Source organism: Ranitomeya variabilis, chromosome 4 (assembly GCF_051348905.1).
Source record: "Ranitomeya variabilis isolate aRanVar5 chromosome 4, aRanVar5.hap1, whole genome shotgun sequence".
NCBI classification, from domain to species: domain Eukaryota; kingdom Metazoa; phylum Chordata; class Amphibia; order Anura; family Dendrobatidae; genus Ranitomeya; species Ranitomeya variabilis.
The window spans coordinates 166,752,992-166,765,296 of record NC_135235.1 but is presented as its reverse complement, the minus strand read 5'-3'; the positions used below and the strand labels follow the sequence as shown (position 1 = coordinate 166,765,296).

Genomic DNA, 12,305 nt, shown 5'->3' with positions numbered 1-12,305 from the left:
AGGGTATGTGCACACGTTCAGGTTTTTTCGCGTTTTTTTCGAATTTTTTCACTATAAAAATTCTATAAAAACTCATTAACAACGCATGCATTATGCATTCTATCATTTAGGATGCATTCTGCATGTTTTGAGCACATTATGCGTTTTTTCCACAAAAAAAAGCATCGCGGTAAAAAAAGCAGCATGTTCATTAATTTTGTGGGTTTTTTTGCGTTTTTCCCGCTATTCTATGCACTGGGAATAAATGCAAAAAAAAGCATCAAAAACGCGTCAAAACGCGCAAAAAACGCATCAAAAATGTGTCAAAAACGCAAAAAAAACATGAAAAAAACACATGCGGATTTCTGGCAGAAATGTCCGGTTTTTGTCAGGAAACTTTCTGCCAGAAATCCTGATGTGTGCACATACCCTAAAAGTACATAAAGTATACTTTGAAATATTTACGTTCTGAATTTTTTTATGGAGTTAATGACTCATCCATACAGTTTACACTGTTATTGTTTGATTACATTGGTATGTAAAACATACAAAAAGCATTGGAAAATATTTCTGGTATAGATTACTCAACTATAGATTATTATGTGTTTTTTGTCACATAATGGTGGTGCCTAACAGCACAAAAAACTTTAAAAATTTGTCTTGGTTGCATTTCTTACCCATACACTATTCTGTGGTCTGGGTTACATTTCTTCGATACATAACACTCGAAAAAAGCATTTAAATATTTAGCTGGGTTACATTTCTTACCCATATACTATTCTGTGGTCTGTCACATATCACACTCGAAAAAAAATCGATCTTGCTGGGTTAAGTTTTGCAACCTTAGGGTATTGTGTGGTCTAAGAAGTGTTAAAAACTTAGATGTTATTTGAAGGTTTTGGGTTGTCATTATGATTTAAAAAAAACCTAACAGTAGTTTGACAATAAATTTCTTCACCCAACCACTAACCATGAGTGGAGAAAAATAAAGCAAAAATTCTGCCGGGGTATGTAAACTTTTGAGCACAACTGTAGATAGCACTGACCCAGAACTTGTGAATATAGATTAAAAAGCAGACAGGCCAGCTCTGCTATGCAGGCAGGAGGTTGAAATTCCCCTGTAACTTGGACAAATATGCCAGCCCCAGTTACAGGTGTAATCAGCAATAAAGAGAATGTATCAATATATAAAAATGCCCATCAAGCATCTTTTGCCTATAAGACCTCATGGTTGGTTCGGTGTATAAAAAAAAGAATAAATAAGTAATAATCAAATAGAGCAATATAAGCATAAATAAATAAAAGAAAAGAAAAGAGACACTACCAGTCCCTCCCTGTTGAAAAGAAAATATACCGGTATATCAGTAATGTAAAAATTAATTTCTACAGAAAGGGAAACGTAATTTAAAATGTTTTTAGCAGTCCTAAGTGAAAAATAGATGCTTATTTCCTATTTTTCTTCACATTTTTCCCTGATATACAAAAAAAAGTAATATAAACCTGACTTGTTTTTAGAGCTGTTAAAAGTGCATGTTGGCTAAAACCCTCAAATACGCCTGGCCAGGAAGGGGGTAAAAAATGGCCCAGTCTTTAACTAGCTAAAGTATGGTGGTTGCTGCTTTATACTCTGAAGATGCTTATTTGCCTTAGGATTTAGAAGGTGCAATATATAGAAAACTTTTGAATGAAATTTTTTTGCAGTCGACAAAAGACCAACAACCCTAGGGGTGTGATTCACTTTATTACATAACTCAATAGTCCTTATCTTTGAACAGCAGTGCAGAAGGACTTCAGTTGGCGCAACGAAAAATAATTTATTTTGGAAATATCCGGTCTAGAATTCAAAGCGGCGATCAAGTTTGCAACCACCAATTTTTTCTACTCTAGTTTTAATTAATGAGGTCTGATGTTTTACAGAAATACACATCTACCTGTATGATTCAATGTATTGATGACTTTTGGGATCAGCACTAGGGTATTGTCAGAATTATGGTTTCCATTAAATGTGTTGATTGTCATTTTTTTAAAAACAAATGTAACCTCCAATGTGAATAACTAGAACTTATATTATATGTGGTTTATGCCTGGGATCCCTCATAATTGCTAGTGATACCTTTCTCAGCAGTAGATCAATAAAGAGTGAAACCTCATATCCTAGGCCCTAGCACCAAGCTGCCCTGTGCTGTAATCGAATGGCACTCAGAACAAAACCAAGCTTTCCTGTCTGTCACCAGAGATCCGTTCTCAAAGGCTGAATGGCCTTGACATGGATATTCCTGGTGTAGCTGTTACTTTTAACCATGACATCACTCAAAACATTGTTATCCTGAGCACACATTGCTTCAAAGCCAGAAACAAATCAACCATAGCAAAGGGTGTGATACTCTGAGCTGCTCGGCTGCGTCTTCAGATATCTTCTCCTGTTAAGTCTAGTATGTATTTATTCAGCATTTGCTGCCTGTAGACACTACTAAGGAATATTGACCTGCACTTTGGTTCCTACACCTTTTATCTCTTTACAACTCTTTTATATTTTGACTTAATGTTTATTCCGCATACATACTCCCTATGCAAAGCAATGTCAGGCATTTGGTGGAATTAAGTTTTGCTTTTGTTTGATCATCACAAAAGAAGATCCAAAGTCAAACATGTTGCAACAGATTCTAAGGGACATGTACATTGATCCTGACCTTCTGGCAGAACTGAATGAGGAGCAGAAACAAATTCTCTTCTACAAGATGAGGGAAGAGCAAATAAAACGCTGGTCTGAATGGGACAGAAATCTGGACAAGGAGGAATCCAAAATGAAAATCAAGGCCAAGTTCCAACACAGTAAGTGCTGATGAAATAAGACTTTTAGACAATGATTAAGAAACTGAGCTTAGAATATTTAAGATCAGCATGGAAATGAATGATACAACCCTCTAAATGTGCAATTCCATTGCTATATTATGAGGATATCAATAATCAGTTTGGAGTACTATAATAGTTGTTTTACTTGCATACCTTAATTATTGTTATTTTCAGTGGATACAAGAGTACACATTCAACTTTGTTTATCTCAAGTTTCTCCATCTATTCTCTACTTTTTCCAGCTGCTTGTTGTCAATTTTTTATTCTAAAGATTTGAACAGCATATACCACATGGCGCCTTCATATTTCCTTCCAATATCTTTGCCTTAAATAATTCCTGTAATAAATATCTTTCAGATTTCCTTGTTACCTAAACTGACAACATGGCAGGACTATTGACTCTTACTACCAGTGGGTAGGTATCTGGGTTGGTGGAGCATGTGGATGCAACCACAATGGTTAGGGGCATTTCTCTCAAGACATTTTACATGCTAGGCCTAAATGAATTGGGTCTCTGGAAGAATATTATTTTTTTACAGTAAATTCTTCATGACAAACCACATAGGAGAATGCACGACTGATCAGATGAAGTTACAACCAAAATACAGTACAGTTACCACAAGTCTCTCAAATGTGACGTCTTCTCTGATTTTACACATCCTCTTTACCCATTTAATCTGTTTGGCTCTTTGGCTTTTTCCAGGCACTACATGTCTGTGCTGAGTTTGCTGTCCAAACCTCTTGTTTCTCACTTTTCTTTGAGTTTCTGTACCCTGTGAGCAAAACGCCTGGTGCCATAACAGTGTTATATCATGGCTACCCCTAATACTACTGTGCTCCTGCATACTGGACTGCAGACATAGAAGTGCCATACAGTCTTCCTGAAAATGCTAGTAACACAGATAGAGCCCCTCAGAGTGATAGGTGTCATACATAGGCCTAATGTAATTACTGTACATAATTGCCACACACAGTGCACTCAAAATAATCCTGCCGATAGTAAATGTGCAACAGACATAGTGTCTACTAAAAAATATTGTTATTCTGCAACTAACCCCCCAAAAATAATTGTGACAAGAAATAATGCACAAGCGCTGTTTACAAAATAATTCTGAGAAGCAGAGTGTCCCTGATAGTAACAGTGCCCCCGATATACCCTCCAAAATAATTATATCAATCAGAATGCCTTCAACATTGATGTGCACTGAAAAGTGACACTGGCAATAAGTATGCCCTCAATAGTAATAATTCTCCACCATTTTACTATAAAAAGTACTTACCAGGATGCCCCCCATATTAATAGTTCCCCCCCAGAAGCCTTTCCCAGAATGTCTTTATCAGTAACTATGCTCCTCATTGTGCCCCATTAGCAATAATGGTCTCAAAGAGTGCTTCAATTAATAATAGTGCCTCCATAGTGCCTAAAGCAGTAATGATGTTGCTCTAAAGTGTTTCCATTAATAGTAGTGTCCCCACCGCACATGCAATAGTAATATTGTTCTATCAAATTAACACTCCATAAATTGGAGTGTAAAACAGGAAACAAATCGAATTCACCGATGATGATGTGTGGTCTGCGGCTGTGCAGTGAAGTGAAGACCACTGGCTTCTCCTGTCTACAGTCTGACATAGAAGGGCAAGCCATGTAAACAATCCTAAGAATATACTTCAGATAGCCATTACTAATAACTCCGATCCTAGATATTTTGACAAGGCCTAGCATATTAAAAAGAATCATTTCTCTGGGCTAGGCGAAATCCTAGTTATGATAATACTTACTACTACTAGATGGTCATAAAGTCTACAACTCCAGAGCCTTCAACTTATTGTATGTACCTTAACAAGTAACCATCATTTTAATTTTTAATTCATAAATAGTGTTGAGCGATACCGTCCGATACTTGAAAGTATCGGTATCGGAAAGTATCGGCCGATAATGGCAAAGTATCGGATCCAATCCGATACCGATACACGATACCAATACAAGTCAATGGGACTCAAGTATCGGACGGTATTCCTGATGGTTCCCAGGGTCTGAAGGAGAGGAAACTCTCCTTCAGGCCCTGGGATCCATATTAATGTGTAAAAGAGAGAATTAAAATAAAAAAATATTGCTATACTCACCTCTCCGACGCAGCCTGGACCTCACCGAGGGAACCGGCAGCGTTGTTTGCTTAAAATTCGCGCTTTTCCTTCCTTACGTGAAGTCCCGGCTTGTGATTGGTCGCGTGCCGCCCATGTGGCCGCGACGCGACCAATCACAGCAAGCCGTGACGTAATTTTAGGTCCTTCAGGATTTTAAAATTACGTTCTGGCTTGTGATTGGTCGCGTCGCGGTCACATGGGCGACGCGACCAATCACAAGCCGTGACGTCACGGGAGGCTGGACACGCGCGCATTTTAAAATGCGCGCGTGTCCTGCCTCCCGTGACGTCATGGCTTGTGATTGGTCGCGTCGCCCATGTGACCGCGACGCGACCAATCACAAGCCAGAACGTAATTTTAAAATCCTGAAGGACCTAAAATTACGTCACGGCTTGCTGTGATTGGTCGCGTCGCGGCCACATGGGCGGCACGCGACCAATCACAAGCCGGGACTTCACGTAAGGAAGGAAAAGCGCGAATTTTAAGGAAACAACGCTGCCGGTTCCCTCGGTGAGGTCCAGGCTGCGTCGGAGAGGTGAGTGTAGCAATATTTTTTTATTTTAATTCTCTCTTTTACACATTTTTACATTAATGTTGTTTCGATACCGATACCCGATACCACAAAAGTATCGGATCTCGGTATCGGAATTCCGATACCCGCAAGTATCGGCCGATACCCGATACTTGCGGTATCGGAATGCTCAACACTATTCATGAATCAATAGTGAATATGAAAATAAGAAACTGTAAAATGATTTATCAGAAGATCTGCCTTTTTCTCCTTCTGAACTGATCTTTTAATCTCAAAATTCTCAACTCACAGGTAAAATCTATATTCAGTGAAGACAGATTGTTCTATTTCTGAAATAGGCAATGACTGTTACAACTACTGAGATTCTCTGGATAGTAGGGGTGTAGGGTAGAGCTATAGGCAGAGCTCCCCCATCCTCATCCACCTTCTGCCTGTATAGAATCTTATCACTAACAACTGCCATCTCCTATCTCAGTAATGTAACAATCAGTTTACACTGAATACAGATCTTACCCGTGAATTGAGGATTTAACCCCTTTCTGCCATCGGACGTACTTTCCATCCATGTGACCTGGGACTTAATTCCAATGGATGGGATAGTACGTCATACGCAATCAGCCACGCTCACGGGGGGAGCGTGGCCGATCGCGGCCGGGTGTCAGCTGATTATCACAGCTGACACACAGCACTATGTGCCAGGAGCAGTCACAGACCGCTCCCGGCACTTTAACCCCTGAAACACTGCAATCAAACAACATCGCAGTGCTCCGGTGGCATAGGGAAGCATCGCGCAGGGAGGGGTCTTCCTGCAGGCTTCCCTGAGACCCTCAGAACAATGCGCTGTGTTACCACTATCAAGAAGTATAGTATGTCATAAGAAAACATTGTTGGAAATATGTAATACAATAAAGAGAAAAAAGGGCTCCAACAACTGTACTTTAACTTAATACTATAGGTGCCTATATTTTTGTTTGTTTTATGCAAAAAATAGCATACTTAGTCAAATTCACCTAGCAAAACCCACTAGGATCAAGTGCTTGTCAAATCATGGTCTGCATAGAGACAGAAAGTGATTATATCATCATTCCACCTGCAGCCAGACCGCAGTAGCCAGTGATTGCCTGCAGCTGTCAGGTGACTTTGTGTGTCGTCAACGGTCATTCAATTATGTGCTGACCTAGTCACCTGATTGCTGCAACCAATCACAGACCACAACGGTAGGGCAGCTGTTGAAATGGTGACATCACTGTATACTTTTTCTACATAGACCACAAAGCAGCCTTGCACTAATCCTGTTGTGTCACATTATGTGAGTATGACTTAGTTTGTTTTTCACACAACCTGGGAAAAGTTTTATTTTGCAATGTTAACCCCTTTAAGTAAAAAGTAAAAAACATGGGAAATTTGGTAGTTTTACATTTAAATACTTCTTTCTATACTGCCATCTCTCTTTCGGCACCATAGACAGCGATATTTTTCCAACATCTGCATAATAGAAGTGTTAATAGGTTTAATCACAAAATCACAAGGTGGTCTTACAATAATGTACACACAGAGGTATTATTTTGTAACAACATAATTTTAGGTTTTATTTACTCTCAGGTTGCAATTGAATCCATCCTACTGTAATTTCAGTGTTCTTGGCATGTACAGTGAGTTCAGTCTCTGTCAGCTGGTTATCAATATAGCTCTAATATGAACCCATCACAGACATACAGTGTATAACACTCTATTCTTCTGTGCACTTTATGGTCTTGTACATTATTTTGTCAGCCCAATTTTATCTTCTGCCATCTACATCTTCATATGGCTTTTTAGGAGCACACCAGAGAGGGGTCTGCAGCACTTTGGAGAAGCAAGTACTGCTGAAAAATGCAGATTTAGTCATTTAGAATCAGTCCATTCAGCAATGTGAAGCTGATTACACAGAGGAACAAATGGAAATAAAAAGAGACACAGATGTACAAGACAGAATCTTTATGTGGGGCTTGGTCTGCCTAATACCAATAAGTATGAATTTATTGTGCTTGGTGAAAAGTAATGCAATTGTGGGAATAACTCTTTAACAAAGCATCGTTGGGAAAATATACACATCATTTCATTTAGTAAAGGTATTTTTAATTACCGTGGCGGTCCAGAAGAAAACAAGTTTCATAAAAACCATGAGCTATTAATTTTAATTATGTTGAGTTGCAATTTATTTCAAAAGACAAAAATCAGTAATTAAGAGCTTGGAATGTGAGCAAAACAATCTCTTCTCTTCCTTTACAGTCCTCCTGGCACTTCTTTGTATTACTTTCTGATTGAATTCTGCACACATTTTGTTAGGTGAATCTTTACTTTAACTTGCCTATTATCCTGACAGCCAAACTGCAGTTTAAAATCACCCCACCTTACCCTATAATTTTCTTCACAATGAGCCTTTGCTTTTAATAGCATTGATGAGCTTCAATTCTGAGAATGAAAATGCAGCAATCAAATCAATGGCTAACAATATCATTGTTTCAATAGTGAGCCCCAGCTTTACAATGACGTGATTGGAAAATTGGCCACAGACAAGCCATGGGGATTTGCTACAGGACATATACCTGGAGCAAGATTTGCAAGAATAACATGGTTAAATCAAATTAGCACTTTAAGTGCTAATGTTAGATTTAAATTACACTGTATTGAGTTTGTCCTTCCAACCAAGCCTATTAGTGTCACAAATGGGATAGGAAAGTGTATATAGACCCATGTTAGGAAAATGGAAAATGCAGCCAAAGAATAAGAATTAAATAAGAAAATAAATTCCTATGTAAAAGTTATCATTAGTGTTGAGCGATACCGTCCGATACTTGAAAGTATCGGTATCGGAAAGTATCGGCCGATACCGGCAAAGTATCGGATCCAATCCGATACCGATACCCGATACCAATACAAGTCAAAACTCTCCTTCAGGCCCTGGGATCCATATTAATGTGTAAAAGAAAGAATTAAAATTAAAAATATTGCTATACTCACCTCTCCGACGCAGCCTGGACCTCACCGAGGGAACCGGCAGCGTTGTTTGCTTAAAATTCGCGCTTTTCCTTCCTTATGTGAAGTCCCGGCTTGTGATTGGTCGCGTGCCGCCCATGTGGCCGCGACGCGACCAATCACAGCAAGCCGTGACGTAATTTTAGGTCCTTCAGGATTTTAAAATTACGTTCTGGCTTGTGATTGGTCGCGTCGCGGTCACATGGGCGACGCGACCAATCACAAGCCGTGACGTCACGGGAGGCTGGACACGCGCGCATTTTAAAATGCGCGCGTGTCCTGCCTCCCGTGACGTCACGGCTTGTGATTGGTCGCGTCGCCCATGTGACCGCGACGCGACCAATCACAAGCCAGAACGTAATTTTAAAATCCTGAAGGACCTAAAATTACGTCACGGCTTGCTGTGATTGGTCGCGTCGCGGCCACATGGGCGGCACGCGACCAATCACAAGCCGGGACTTCACGTAAGGAAGTAAACGCGCGAATTTTAAGCAAACAACGCTGCCGGTTCCCTCGCTGAGGTCCAGGCTGCGTCGGAGAGGTGAGTATAGCAATATTTTTTTATTTTAATTCTCTCTTTTACACATTTTTACATTAATGTTGTTTCGATACCGATACCCGATACCACAAAAGTATCGGATCTCGGTATCGGAATTCCGATACCCGCAAGTATCGGTCGATACCCGATACTTGCGGTATCGGAATGCTCAACACTAGTTATCATATGTAAGAATACAATAAAATATGTTATATTTACATGCTCAAAAATATCTAAAGTAAATAGTTATGTTTCTTCAGGAAACTTCTGGACACAAATTACTATTTGATTAAAATGTAATATACCATATAAGGTGCAGTGACCCTTGGTGTAAGAGAGGTTTTCCCATTCAGGGATATCTGAAGAATTAAAGATGCAGACAAGAGACAGATCGGGAACATCTTTCCTGATATAGAAGCAGTGAGCTTGGTGGTTAAGGATCACGATCCTCGGTAGTTACTTTCCCACAAGAGGTAGAAGTTTTAACAGCAACAGATTGTACTTGCAAAACTTCCTTAGCCTGCTGGCAAACTCATCAGCAGCCTTTTTCACTCCAACTCAATCTCTGAGCCATTCTCAATCCTGCAGAAGACACCATTTTGGCTATTGGCTCAGCCCCTCGCTCACAGTAACCTCTTTTTTGACAACAATGCAATGCTGCAGCTTATCTGACAATCTTTCACACTTCTGTGGCCTACTCAGTTAAGGTACCTTCACATTAAGCGCCACTGCAGCGATAGCGACAACGATGCCGATCGCTGCAGCGTCGCTGTTTGATCGCTGGAGAGCTGTCACACAGACCGCTCTCCAGCGACCAACGATGCCGAGGTCCCCGGGTAACCAGGGTAAACATCGGGTTACTAAGCGCAGGGCCGCGCTTAGTAACCCGATATTTACCCTGGTTACCAGCGTAAAATGTAAAAAAAACAAACACTACATACTTACATTCGCGTCCCCCGGCGTCCGCTTCCTGCACTGACTGAGCGCCGGCCCTAACAGCAGAGCGGTGACGTCACCGCTGTGCTGTACTTTCACTTTCACTTTAAGGCGCTCAGTCAGTGTGGGAAGCGGACGCCGGGGGACGCGAAGGTGAGTATGTAGTGTTTGTTTTTTTACATTTTACACTGATAACCAGGGTAAACATCGGGTTACTAAGCGCGGCCCTGCTCCTAGTAACCCGATGTTTACCCTGGTTACCAGTGTAAAACATCGCTGGTATCGTTGCTTTTGGTATCAAACACGACGATACACGCCGGTCTGACGACCAAATAAAGTTCTGAACTTTGTTCAACGACCAGCGATATCACAGCAGGATCCTGATCGCTGCTGCGTGTCAAACTAAACAATATCGCTATCCAGGACGCTGCAATGTCACAGATCGCTAGCGATATCGTTTAGTGTGAAGGTACCTTTACCTTGCCTCACCCTCAGGCACCAATCTGGCTCTTCCTGTGGTGGTGGTGGTGGTAATCCTCTAAATACAGAGTACATAGCATATAGACTGCCTCTGGTGTGGCAACTTTTCACCATTGTAAATGCTTAATCTTTGCTATCTCATGAATGCTCTCTTTACCTATAACCTATTTGGTAGAAATTCTTACCTTGTCTCAACACCGGCAGTACCTTGTCTAGCAGATAGGCTGGTCTTCCCCATTTTGGAAAAATGACACAGCAGTACAAGAAGATGTTCCTGATTTGCTCCTCTGTGGCCTAGAGCTTACTATAGCTCTGAGGGTTGTGCACTATAGCGAGTGCTCTTCACCCTTACAACTTGCCAGCTATGATGCAGACTCACTCTACTAGTCTCTACAGCTCTCCACCCTTGTGTCAGCTCTCTTTGTCACATTGTCAGAAGTGTTGGTGCATATTCCAATATCGACCCAAGGCTGCTCTGTAACCAAAGGGTTTCACTTTAAACTCACTCACACCACTGCTAACGCATAGTTTCTGCAGACTTTTTATGTTTATTTATTCTTCAACAATAAAGAAAATCATCTTATTTCCACTCTGTGTATCAACAAAAGACTTATTAGGGATTTATTTGGTCAATTCCAGCATTGTGGTGACTAGTGTTGAGCGATACCTTCCGATATCCGTAAGTATCGGTATCGGATTGGATCGTCCGATATCCAAAAAATATCGTATATCGCCGATACCCGATACCAATGCAAGTCAATGGGACACAAATATCGGAACGTAAATAAGCCCTTTCTGTCCTTCTACATCCTGTTCTGGAGGGGAGAAGAGTGTGGGTGGTGCGTGGGTGGACACTGTGCGTGTCTGTGTGTGCGGGCGGGGTCTGTGCGGGCCTGCCGGGGATCTGTACGTGCCTCTAGGGGCTCTGTGCAGGCTGCCGGGGCTCTGTGCATGCCTGCTGGGGCTCTGTGCGGCCTGCCAGGGGGTCTGTGCGGCCTGCCGGGGGGTCTGTGCCTGCCGGTGGTCTGTGCGGCCTCTTGGGGGTCTGTGCGGCCTGCCGGGGGGGTCTGTGCGGACCTCTCGGGGGTCTGTGTGGGTCTGCCGGGGGTCTTTGTGTCTGTGCAGGCATCGTCCGATGGGAGTACAAGTCCCATCGGACGATGCCTGCTGCAATGACAGTGATTGACACATTAGCCAATGATGGGACAGTCATGCCATTATCCGGCTAATGTGTTGAATGTAAAAAAAATACTACATACATGCTACATACATATATACATACTACATACATACAACATACATGCTACAAACATATTACATACATGCTACATACATGCTACATACATGCTACATACTACATATATACTGCATACATACTACATACATACTACATACATGCTACATACATACTACATACGTGCAACATACATACTACATACATACATGCTACATACATGCTGCATACATACTAAATACATGCTATGTACTACATACATACTACATACATACATACATACTACATAAATACTACATACATACTACATACATGCTGCATACTACATACATACTACATACATGCTACATACATGCTACATACATGCTACACACATACAACATACATACTACATACATACTACATACATGCTACATACATACTACATACATGCTACATACTACATACATACTACATACATACATGCTACATACATCATACATACATACATACTACATACATACTAAATACATGCTACATACATACTACATACATGCTACATACATGCTGCATACATGCTGCATACTACATACATACTACATACATACATA

The 12,305-nt window shown here is 40.9% G+C and overlaps 1 protein-coding gene across 1 annotated transcript in view; it reads left to right on the top strand.

Annotated features, from left to right (window-relative positions):
• Nucleotides 1-2,355: 2,355 nt before the first annotated feature.
• SH2D4B (SH2 domain containing 4B) overlaps nucleotides 2,356-12,305 on the top strand; it is a 567,882-nt gene continuing 557,932 nt past the window's right edge. Inside the window, exon 1 of the mRNA XM_077259355.1 lies at nucleotides 2,356-2,811. Coding sequence (XP_077115470.1) covers nucleotides 2,628-2,811 — 184 coding nt within the window. The 5' untranslated portion in view covers nucleotides 2,356-2,627. The remainder of the gene's footprint in view (nucleotides 2,812-12,305) is intronic.